This window comes from Dysidea avara, chromosome 4 (genome assembly GCF_963678975.1).
Source record: "Dysidea avara chromosome 4, odDysAvar1.4, whole genome shotgun sequence".
Lineage (NCBI taxonomy): Eukaryota > Metazoa > Porifera > Demospongiae > Dictyoceratida > Dysideidae > Dysidea > Dysidea avara.
In genome coordinates, this window is record NC_089275.1 from 29321947 (window position 1) to 29334975 (window position 13029).

Consider the following 13029-nt stretch of genomic DNA (forward strand, 5'->3'; position numbering starts at 1 on the left):
AAAAGAAAAACAACACGTAGGCGTGGGAGAGAGACTAATACAGCATGGGGCGAAGTGTTGTATTCAGCTTGAGACCACACCCGAGTGCTATTTTTTTGTATTGCATAAGTGTGGCAGTGCTTTAATTGATTTACAGTGCTTTCTGGTCCTCTTTGCTTGGAGCATTCATTTTGTAGACTAGAAACGGATTGGTTTTCAGTCATCAGACAATTGGTAAGTGTCCATATAGTGCAAGTTTGGTCATAAAACAAACAGATAGCATTTATTTTGGCTACTTTTCACGTGATCAACAGTGCAGTATTTTCTGTACACAGTGTATTTATCCTCAGTGCTGTATGGAAATAATAGCACTCTTATTTGTTTGATCTTCATCCATGCAAGTGCTTTAAATGGCAATAAAGCATACTTTTTTTTGAATGCGACACAACCATAAATATGACACACAGAGACACAGGAATGACCACTCTAGCAAAGCTGTTAACAACGTTACCATAGCAATTAACAACAAATTAATGGCTATGCACACAAATGTTTGTAATTCCACTACACTAATAATACCATTCAGTCTTAAATTATTATTGTTCACTATCATTGTAAGTACAACAACTTCTTCAGTAGCCACTTCATATTGATGCCTTCAACTTTGTTGCATTGATGGATACACTTATGAACAATGATTAGACAGCCATAGAAACTGTACAATGCTCATGTACACCGTAACTAGCCTTCTGTAGTTGTTCTCCTCATCCTCCTGTCCCACTACTAAGTGAATTCTGAATTTGACAGATCACAAATCATGTGACAACTTGGTGTTATTGCTACAAATTAAGCTTCTGCTAATTATGAGTAAACACTAGTTTTCTCACTGCCATTGTGGCATTCCAAGTCATGATATACTATATTAAACTTGATATGCCTTTACACTCAACTCGACTCTTGCATTAAATTATTCTTGATTGCAACTCAGTTAAAGCACCGCTTATGCTCATGCACTATGGAAAATATAACGCGAGGGTGTGGTTGAGAGACAAATATAACACAAGGCAAGTCCACATTGTACTCACCGCAGCGCTTTAGCTAGTATTTAATTTCTGTTAGAACTAATGATAAACACTTATCTGTTGTTCCACTCAATTACCATGTGTCTTAAATTGTCTGGTTGGTCTGTTATTTTGTTGTATTATATATGTATGCAGCTCCAACTGAAACTCCACTAAATGCCAGTGTAACTGTGGAGACATCTCATAATATCACGTTGTCATGGGATCGACCTTCACTAGAAGAACAAAATGGCATACTTACTATATACCATGTGATTATCATGGAAACCCAGATACTATATTTAGACAATGGAACAGTAATTTCACCAATGGGAGAGAATTTCAACAGAACATATAATGTTTCAGAAGGACGTATACAATTGATTGACATGTTACATCCTAGCTACAACTACACTGTTAGAATAGCAGCAGCTACTGCAGCAGGAATAGGTCCCTTTAGTGATCCCATCACTGTGATGACATTGGAGGATGGTGAGTGTTATGTATTTTTGTTAACAAAGAATAGCTACAGGTGTATATACACCACTATTTGCCATTGTGATTATTTTGTTATATTTCTGATATTTATAAGGCCCTTGGGGAAGTTTTACTATTATGTGTAAAAATGTGTAATATCAAGACACACAGTAGTGTGTCATGTGGACAAGAAAACCAGTGCACCACACTGTCAGTATATTTACTAGGAAGAAAGAACTGCCATTTTCATGAATGCACAGTTCTGTGCTCCTTTCTCAAATTGGAACCATTTTGTACTGCAAATGCCCCCCACATTCAGCACCCATCATAGTTCTAACCTTTTGTGGTTTAAAAGAATTGCACTGTGAGCTATAGAGTTACAAGACAAAAACCAAGCAACTGTAAATCATGGAGTCAAGATACTCTAATAGAACAGTTACCATTGGGTAAAAAAGGTGCATGAAAAATGAAAAAAATTCCCAGCATTCAAACCAGAGAGCTCCATATACTGAACACTCAAATCCTTAACCACTGAGCTGCTGCTCTCACGGTTCTTTACCTCACTTAATATGTACTTTATAAATAAAATTCTAGCAAAAGCTTATAATTTCATAGATCCACTAATGGAAAATCTAGAACATTCTTTCTGTGTTCTATTAAAAATTGTGTGCTCTATTAGAGTATTACAAAAGATGAGAAGGTTAACTGACTGATCATAAAATTGATACATTGGAGTGTCAAAAAGATTTAGAGCAAAAGGGGTGGTAGGTTGGTTGACATCACTTATGCAGAGCAATAAAGCAGGCATGGATCAATAAGCATACACGGGGCAGAAGTGCACACTAGTTCCTTCAGCAAGACCGCACCGTAGGATAGTGATAACAACAGGAGGACATCACTATTGTGTGGGACAGTCAGTCTGCCACAATGGATAACCAGAAAATGCTGAGTACTAAAGGGGCAGAGAGCCATTGAGACTAGCCTAGTAAAGACCTCATGAGTAGGGCTGCAACGAATATTGGCATTAAGTATCAGGATATCTGGATATTTTAATGAGCAGATATCAGGATATTCGTTAGTTTTGTGCAGTAATTGTCTGACCACTAATTGTGTTTAATTTGTGTGCTGTTTTCAGGATGTAGGGCTTCCAAAGGAACATGGTAAGTAATGACAGTCCAAGGTTTTAGCTACTGTGCTTGTATTACAATACAAAGACTACATACATATATGCTGTGTACTTTCTTACACTGTGTATGCATGACAAATGTTGCGAACCAATAAAAGACATTTAGTGATGTACGGGAGGAAGGTTTTGTTTAAAAAAAAAACATAATGGAGTTTTGTGGGAGCAGACTGTTTCTCTTTCATTGATGACTAGTCCAGCTGTGGAAAAAACTTTCTTAACAGGTAATGAAGTTGCTGGAATGCAAAGATGACACTTGGCTATTTGCTACAATAGAGAGAAATTATGGCCATTTCTAGACCACCACTGTAGACACTTCTCTTTTTGCTTCAGGCGTGATTCCCTTAAGTGCCTCTCAAACTTCTCATCATGTTGATCATTTTGTGTGTCTGACTGCTAATAAAAACTCCATCATTGTTTCCTTACTAGGTTAAGTAGCTTCTTGATTATCCTCTGCTGTAGCACTCTGCTCCTCTGTTTCTGGACACAGTTCTATGATTTTCTCTTTTACAACTAAATAAACCTGTAAACGCAGTGAATCTGGTAAAATTTTTAACTGGCGGTAATGTGGATCAGCAATCATAGCTGGTCCGTCAACAATTTCTGTAATCTCTAGTGTGAATCTCGACATAATTATCTCCTGTGTGACTTTCTCTTTAAATGCCTTAACTGTAGAAAGATCATCAGGTTTAGAAACAAGGTCCTTGTATTGCTGGGTACATCAATGACACCGAAACTTCTCATAATGCAGTGGTGGTAACTTGAAGAGATTTTAGGACTATGACCAATTGTTATGATAGTTCCACTGGTCTTTCAAGTAAGTGTTTGTACTGCCCTTGTGTCCCTTAGTTGTCATGTTAAACAGCAAAAAATTCCCAGTATTGTACCAACAATCTTTCATACAGGGGTTCCACCTGGTTGCAACATCCTGAGTAAGATGATGTTCAGTTACTTTTTGCTTCTCCTTCAAGGCTATCATGGTTAGTAGACTGTGCTTGAAATGGCCTACCAATTTCCGTGCAATGGATGCACAATGAATACAATCTGTGGCATGTAGTAGTCAGAAATGGACATGATGGAGGCTTGTATCCAGGTTCCATATACTGCAGTAGCTGCTGCCATCTACACTCGAAATAGGTCACATATCTCTTGCAATGAATTCAGTTATAAGTGTAATTATCTTGCAAGATACAATTCTTTATGGCTGAAAGCAATAGCTGTTTATGCATATCGTCATCCTTTTCATTTTCCTTTATCTTAGAAGGGTGCTTCACCTCAAGGTGGCTGCATAAATTACTTGTTCCACTAAGTTCCCTTCATCACATAACTTGCACATTGCTTTCTTGAACTTCTTTCCTTTCTCGACAACGTCAGTCAGTTCAAAGAAATCCCACATCTTGCTTGTGCATTTCCTGCTACTGGTAACCATTTTAAATATCACATGACTATTAATAAACAAGTATTTGAACAGCAGTTTAGGTATCTGGAACTTAATCCTTAGCGAATATCTAAACGGAGTAAATATTCGTTGCGGTCCTACTCACAAGTGTAGAGTCAGACAAACAAGAATTTGCTGTCACCACTAACCGTCACAAGAGGCCCTCTCCTCAAAGAGTCCTCCCTAAAGCCGTATATGGCTCAGGGATGACAGTTCACATGTCGAAGGAGCATAGGATGAAGGCATTAGATGTGAAAGGGTCGGATGACACCTGATGGTGCTGGAAGCCACAATTACTTTTTGACTAAATTGGCGTGTGCTGACAAAGTGTGTCAGATGCAGGAGATTGTCAACTACTTGCCAGGCTACTACCAAGCCTACCACATACTTACACATGCACTTAAGCAAGTTAATTGAGTTGAAGTGGCCAGATAAAAATATGAGTGATGCATATTGGTAGTGCAGTTTAACTGTCCAATTGGGTGTTCCAGTAGCTCCCACCATCATACTCCCAGGACTTTTGGTTGTATGGGGTCAGCTTGTTGTTTGACAAATCTAATCAGGTGGCAGTAGCACTCCCAGTTTGGGCTCCATACGGAATTCTGACATTGGTACAGGTGCACTGTGATGAGCGTGCAGTCAGTGTTATAAACACAGGTTAGAAAAAGTAATGCACCAGCTTATTTATTTGTAATTGCTGTAGCGTTGAAGCAAATGATGAACAGGCAACAGGATAATCTTCACATCACAGGTAGATAATAACCTCATTAAGCCTCCAGACTTCAAAGTAAATTAATCATAGATCAAGGTGTGTCCAAGAAGCCAGTGCGCCACACCATGAGTATATTAACAGGAAGAAAGTAAACGTGATTTTCACACCTTTGTAGCTCCGTGATTCTTATCCGATTGAAACCAAAGTTGCTGCAGAAGTGCCGGCTAGCTAGGGGAGTCCACATTCCATATTTGAAGAAAATCACTTCAGCCATTTCCAAGATACGAGCGGCCAAACTTTGGGTTTTTTTCTTCGTTTTTTTCTTCTTCTACTTCTTTTCGCAAAATCCGCCATAAAACACGAATTCGTGTTCCAATTGGGCTGAAATTTGGGCCACTTAAAGGGCTCATTAAGGCGAATCTCAGTACCAAGTTTGGTAGGAATCCAATGAACATTTACGGAGTTATGACCGATTATTTGCGTAAAATAAGGTAGAAGGTCTGTCATGCCAACGGGGTAAACCGCTTGAAGGAATGAGCTGAAAATTGCTATGTAGATGGAGTAACTATCGTAGGAGTGCCTTTTTGTGGTTTGAAAGGAATCCAGTTAAAGGCTATAGAGATATGACACAAAACTCAATCTGCATGTGTCACAATTATGCAATCAATTTTTATGAATAAAAAACTATTAGTTTTCATGCCTACCAGGCAAACTGTTTAGAGCAATGAGCTGAAAATTGGTGTGTAGCTGGAATAATTATCATAGAAAGTCCTTGCAGTAGCACAGAAGAATCGGAGTACAAACCACTGAGTTATGATTCCAAAGCCAACTACGTGTAGCATATTATATATCGAGATACTCTGATAGAACAGTCACCCTAATAGAGCATTCAGCTACGTTTATAACTTACCCGATTATAGAATTATATTACATTGCAAGTTATTCTGTATGGAGTTCAGCTACAAAAAGTTAATCTTATAGACAATTCAACTACAAGCAAGTCACCCTGTAGAGAGTTCAGCTACAACAAGTCACTCTGTAGAGAATTTAGCTACAAACAAGTCACTGCGTAGAGGGTTCAGCTACAAAAAAGCTATCCAGTAGAGAGTTCATCTAGATCAGCTACAAACAAGTTACTTTATACAATGTTCAGCTACAAGTAAGCCACTCTGTAGAGATTTCAGCTCCAAACAAGTCACTCTGTAGTGCAAACAAGTCACCGTGTAGCTGGAGAGTTCAGCAATCTATCAAAAAAGCCACTTTGTAAAGAGTTCAGCTATACAAACATGTTATAACTCTATAGAGAAAGTTATTACTCTATAGAGAGATCAGCTAGAAACAAGTCATCCAGTAGAGAGATCAGCTACAAGACAACACCTTATAGACAAGTCAGTTACAAAGAAACTACCATGTAGAGATTTCAGCTGCAAACAAATCACCCTGTAGAGAGTTCCAGTCATCCTGTAGAGAGATCAGCTAGAAGGATCACCTTGTAGAGAGTTTAACTACAAACAAATCACCCTGCAGATAGTTCAGCTATGAACAGATCACCCTGTAGAGAGATCAGCTAGAAGAAATCACCTTGTAGAGAGTTCAGCTACAAAGAAACCACCATGTGGAGAGTTCAGCTGCAAGCAAATCATCTGTAGAGAGTTCAGCCAGAAACAAGTTTACCCTGTAGATCAGCTAGAAACAAGTCACCCCGTAGAGAGATCAGCTACAAAGAAACCATCCTGTAGAGAGTTCAATTACAAACAGATAACCTATAGAGATTTCATCTACAAGCAAGTCACCGTGTAGAGAGATCAGCTAGAAACAAGTCACCCTGTAGAGAGATCAATTACAAACAGAAAACCCTATATAGAGTTCAGCTAGAAACAAGTCATCCAGAGATCAGCTAGAAACAAATCACCCTGTAGAGAGATCAGCTACAAAGAAACCATCCTGTAGAGAGTTCAATTACAAACAGACAACCCTATAGAGATTTCAGCAACAAACAAGTCAATGTGTAGAGAGATCAGCTAGAAACAAGTCACCCTGTAGAGAGATCAATTACAAACAGAAAACCCTATAGAGAGATCAGCTAGAAACAAGTCATCCAGAGATCAGCTAGAAACAAGTCACCCTGTAGAGAGATCAGCTAGAAACAAGTCACCCTGTAGAGAGATCAGCTACAAAGAAACCATCCTGTAGAGAGTTCAGCTACAATCAAGTTACACTATAGTGAGATCAGCTAGAAACAAATCATCTTGTAGAGAGTTCGGTTGCAAACAAATCACCCTGTAGAGAGTTCAGCCACCCTGTAGAGAGTTCAGTTAGAGCAAGTCACCTTGTAGGAGTTCTGTTAGCTACAATGAAACCACCATGTAGAGTTCAGCTGCAAACAAATCACCCTGTAGAGAGTTCAGCTAGAAACAAATCATCCTGTAGAGAGTTCAGCTAGAAGCAAATCACCCTGAAAAGAGTTCAGCTACAGACAGTGAGAGTTTCAGCTACAGTTCAGTTATGTAAGAAGTCACCTCATTAACTACAGTATGTGATACTCATCATTCAATATTAAATATACAAATATTTCATCAAACAAAAGCTATGCACACAATTACTTCCTTTGTTCCACAATTTCTGCAGTAAAGAAAAAACAAGTTAAAAGGAAGCATCAAAGCCATATGGCCAGCTTTGTGCTTGCAATACAAAAAGAAGGTGATATCTAAACCAAAACAGCCAAGCTGTAGAAAAAGAGTGCGGCCCCCAAAAAGGCCAAGGTGAAAAAAGATGTGAAATCCAAGGTGGCAGCCAAGAAATGGCTGTGATGGTAGGTTAATGGCAAAATTTTAATTACAACAATTAAGGTGAATTTGGTGCCGAATCCTAGTGGAGGAGGCAATGCAAATTCACCTGAATTGTCGTAATTAAAATTTTTGCCATTAACCTACCATCACAGCTATTTCTTGGCCGCCACCTTGGATTTCACATCTTTTTTCACCTTGGCCTTTTTGGGGGCCGCACTCTTTTTTTACAGCTTGACTGTTTTGGTTTTGATTTATATTTCATGCTCAAATTGGTAGGTATACACTTTTGAACACTGAGTGTACTGACCCTTTGTGCTAAGCAGAAAATAAAAGATATGTGTGCAGGAGTATATATTGTATAATTTCTGTTATAAATGAACACTTGTCTGCTGCAATACTTTATCATGTGTCTTCAATTGTCTGGTTGGTCTGTTATTTTGTTGTATTATATACATACACAGCTCCAACTGAAACTCCACTAAATGTCAGTGTAACTGTTGAGACATCTCATGATATCACATTGTCATGGGATCGACCTTCACTAGAAGAACAAAATGGCATACTTACTATATACCATGTGATTATCATGGAAACCCAGATATTATATTTAGACAATGGAACAGTAATCTCATCAATGGGAGAGAATTTCAACAGAACATATAATGTTTCAGAAGGACGTATACAGTTGGTTGACATGTTACATCCTAGTTACAACTACACTGTTAGAATAGCAGCAGCTACTGCAGCAGGAATAGGACCCTTTAATGACCCCATCACTGTGATGACATTGGAGGATGGTGAGTGTTATGTACTGTTGTTAGCAGAGAATAGTTACGCCACTATTTATTTTACGACTAATAAATAAATAGGGAGTTTTGCTTAACCCTTAAACCCACATAATCCAGAAAACTGGATCTAATCGACGTGTCTTAGACAAAGCACTGTAAGTTTTGAAGCATGGTTCCTATCACTACATAATTTACGCTATTCTACTCATGATAATATATTGTGCCTAGGGCTTTACCCTAACACTAAACTTTCAGGCCAAACTTGCTATGTAATCAGCCTTCTGGCAAAGAAACACGCAAACTCTTTACTTACCTTTACTTTATAAAATGATCCATAATTTGATGGTGGTTGCTCCTATCAACTTGAAACAAACATTGCTTGCTTCACCATTAAATTCTCCGTCAGGTCATATATGATACATGATTAAATCCACAATTGAAATTAAACACGTGGTAAGAAGATCAATTCACGGAATTGTGCATTTTCATCTTTTAACGAGTGATAATAAGTAAGTCTTTGTAGTTATAGTGTTCATTTAAACTTCTCCAAGTAGCCCAGTTAACAGACTTTTGACCAATGTTTAGTTTTAGGCTGTAGAAATCAATTTACCCCATTTAAATCTGCCATGTATGTTTGTAATGTGTAAATATGCATTCCCAAAAAGTTCTATGTGGGTTTAAGGGTTAAGCATTTAGAACATTTTACTGTTATCAAACAGAATAATAGTACTGTTTTGTAGGGTTCCCCCCAAAGTGATGCATGCTGCTAAAAATGCTGCATCTAAAAACCATCAGGTAGTATGAGGTAGCAGCTAAGCTCTTATAAAATGATTGCAAAGGGTCACACCCCTTACACGATCAGAACACGCCACCACACCTCTAATGATTAGTACTGAGGCCACATCCCTCAACAATCTAGCTCAATAGAAAACAAGGTATTGTACCACACATCCCAGCTTAAACTACTGCATACCTGGGTAGCATGATCAAGATATTCTAATACAACAACAACAAGTATGTTGTAGACGTAGCAATACACCAGCAAAAAAAGACAAACTAGCACAATAAATTAATTTAGGGTTTCACTGATAAAAAGTAGTAAAATAAGAAATGATGGTAGGTATGGGGAAAAATTTTCACTTGGCACTGTTCATAATTCTGTGTGTAGCCCTTGTGTACATCATCTGCAAGTCTCTAGAAAACCTCTGAGCAAAGTAGATGAACAAAATAATGATGATAGTAAAGGATAATTGTACTTATAACCTATCTACTTAGTGGCAGCATTACATTAGCTTTCTCATTCGTCATACAGTATGAATGTAACTCATCTTTTACCAGAATAAGCCAGCAGAAAAGCTGTTTCAGTTTTTGCTTTGCTGAGTTTTGTTTGATTAATACAGTAAGCAACCACAAACAAGTTAGTAACTAGTTGGTGACCACATCACAGGTTTATATCCTACATACATAATACCGTATTTGACCGGATAATAGCCACAGCTACTATAACTTTCAGCAAGCAAAACCCTGCGGCTACTATGCGAAGGCAGCTACTATGGGCTTGTGTGGCAGCAGCCCGTGGTATTTATACGGATTAACGAGTACCTGACCTTGTTTAATCATCTGTCAATACTGTCATTCATTCTAACTTCTCTCAAAAATGCTATATCCTGGCTTAAAATAACTCCTTTGTCAGGTTTCTGCTTCAAATATGTCTTATCAACATTTGCAACAGTTGAGTATGTTCAGATACAAGTGGTGGCTCTTATCCAAGGGCGGCTCTTATTATAATAATTCTAGGCTGTTAAGCAGCTACTATACAGGGGCAGCTATTATACGAGCTGTGGTTATTAACCGGTCAAATATAGTAACCTCATTAAGCCTTCAGACTTTAAAGAAATTTTTTTATAGATTTCTATTTCACACTCAAATTGGTAGGTATACACTGTCAAACACTGAGTGTACTGACCCTGTGTGCTATGCAAAAGATAAAAGATATGTATACAGGATTTTATATTGTGTAATTTCTGTTAGAGCTTATAATAAGCACTTGTCTGCTGTGCCACTCAATACATTCCATGTGTCTTCAATTGTCTGGTTGGTCTGTTATTTTAATTTTTTTATATACATACACAGCTCCAACTGAAACTCCACTAAATGTCAGTGTAACTGTTGAGACATCTCGTGATATCACATTGTCATGGGACAGACCTTCACTAGAAGAACAAAATGGCATACTTACTATATACCATGTGATTATCATGGAAACCCAGATACTATATTTAGACAATGGAACAGTAATCTCACAAATGGGAATGAATTTCAACAGAACATATGACATTTCAGAAGGACGTATACAATTGGTCGACATGTTACATCCTCACCACAACTACACTGTTAGAATAGCAGCAGCTACTGCAGCAGGAATAGGTCCCTTTAGTGATCCCATTACTGTGATGACTTTTGAAGATGGTGAGTACTATGTAAATGTTTCATTGTATTTTTAAAAAAAATTAATGGAGTGATCCATGTGTTTAGTTCTGCTACTAAACAGAAGAAACAAGGGACATGACAGTATACTATTTTTGACATAATTAAGGACATCTACAGTTGTTTGTAATCATTAGACCACAGTGACATAAAATACTAAAATGTCATTTGCTATAGATCCCTTGTTTTCATTTCAATAGGGCCCTGTCTTTGGGGTGATACAAAGCATACAATTACCATACCTGGTATCATTGGCAACATATAGTTGTTTAACTGGACAGTAAGTGTTGTTGAGATCTGAAGAGGGTAAAGGTACAACTATAAGCTATGATCTGAATAAGTTATTGAACTTCAAAACACAAGATTTAGTATCCTGAGAGTTCTGTGTTGTGGTGCCAAGGGAAGCGTGGAACCACCACAGGGCCTAAGGATTTCTAGATTCCATAGGACCCTGTGTTTTGAAATCTAACTATTGTCCCACTAAGCAAAAAAATCCTGACTAGTTTGCATATTTTTAATTTTTGCATTGAAATACATAGCATAAGTTGCCAATTATCGGCAGGTACCAACTGTCGGCACTGATAAAGTATAAGGGCTGCGGAGTATATGGAGACTACCAATTTCCACAATGGGCTGTTATACCCTCTAAAACATTTTTTTACAATTGTTTTCATTCAGTGATTATTGTTGTTAAAGCACAATACAAGCTACAAGCTATTCTTGGCCGCCACCTTTGGTTTCACAACCTTTTTCACCCAGGTTTTTTAGGCCGCAGCATTTTTCACAGCTTGACTGTTTTTGTGTGGACTTCACTTCTTTTTGTTCTTTATAAGGCCCCAAAACTAACCTATGGCTGACTTTGAGGTTTGTTTTTACTCACATTTCTTCCTTTCTATGTAGATACAATGATGATTATTGAAGACAGGCTTATAAATGTATTTCATCTCTAATAGAGTGCACTTTTTTGAGGACTTCTAATAGAACATCCATAATATGTTCTAAAACAATCTAGTACTTCTATTAGTAGATATATGAAATTAAAAGCGTTTGATTTATAAGCAGATTTCAACTAGAAATTTCATTTATAAAGCAGAAATTAAGTGAGGTGATCAGCCAAGGTAGTAGTGGTTCAGTGGTTAAGGATGCAGGTGTTAGGTATGGAGGTAACTGATTCAAACTCTGGTAAGATTTTTTCAACATTTTTTGCACACCTTATTTACCCTGTGGTGAGTGCTCTATTAGAGTTCCTCAATCCCGTGATTTTACACTTGATTGGTTTTTGCTTTATAAGTTTGTCGCTGTAACTCTATTGCTATTCAAACTATCAAAAGACACTGCTACGATGATCAGCCTATCTACACACCAATTTTCAAGTTATTTCTATACTCGGTTTACCCTGTAGCCGTGACAGAAGTTTGATCATTTTTATGTGAATTAATGTTTAGTTACGCTACCACTCACCTACTTATGTAGTCTGTTCGTCGGATCTTCATTCTTCACCTCCAGCAATCCATTGATTGAGGAGGGGGTTTGGTAAGTGCTAGGGGCCTCATCTGCCATGGTATATGGCCTATGCAAGGTTATGTAATTCCAGCGGGGCCAAAGTAGGAAGTACTTTTGGTTTATTGATGCTTGGGTAATGAAAGAGTTTAGAGCAGAGAAGCATCTCTGTCCTAAAATCTTTACAATAGAGGCAAACGGGAGAACCTAGTGGATAAGGCAGATATCCTAAGTGAGGCCTCCTTGCTGTCTCAGACTCCTCTAAGGAGAATGGACGAACTGCTTATAGCAGCAGTAGGTGATGTGTTGACCTGCGGGTCACCACTAATTTGTGTCACGTGGCTTTAGCCAGATTGTAACAGCATCAACACCTGTGCGCAGGTGATACAATGGTCAGGGCGTGACCATTGTTCTCAGAGTTGTTAATATCCACTGTTGAGAGTGGCACTGTCTTAAATAGCATCAACATTAATTTTGATAGTAGCGTTGTGGTCCCTCTATGGTGGTTAGCTAGTTGGTACTCTATAGCTGGGTCATGTTTGATAGTGTTCATGACAGCAAGTGTCTTCTGGTAGATGGGAGAGTGTCTCCTGATAGTGACCTGGATGGGAGAGC

At 38.1% G+C, this 13029-nt stretch overlaps 1 protein-coding gene across 1 annotated transcript in view; it reads left to right on the forward strand.

Moving 5' to 3' along the window:
• The window catches only part of LOC136253738 (phosphatidylinositol phosphatase PTPRQ-like), a 31387-nt gene that overhangs the window by 11011 nt on the left and 7347 nt on the right, over window positions 1-13029 (forward strand). Inside the window, exons 5-7 of the mRNA XM_066046395.1 lie at window positions 1197-1532; window positions 8101-8436; window positions 10561-10896. Of these exons, the coding sequence (XP_065902467.1) occupies window positions 1197-1532; window positions 8101-8436; window positions 10561-10896 (1008 nt within the window). The remainder of the gene's footprint in view (window positions 1-1196; window positions 1533-8100; window positions 8437-10560; window positions 10897-13029) is intronic.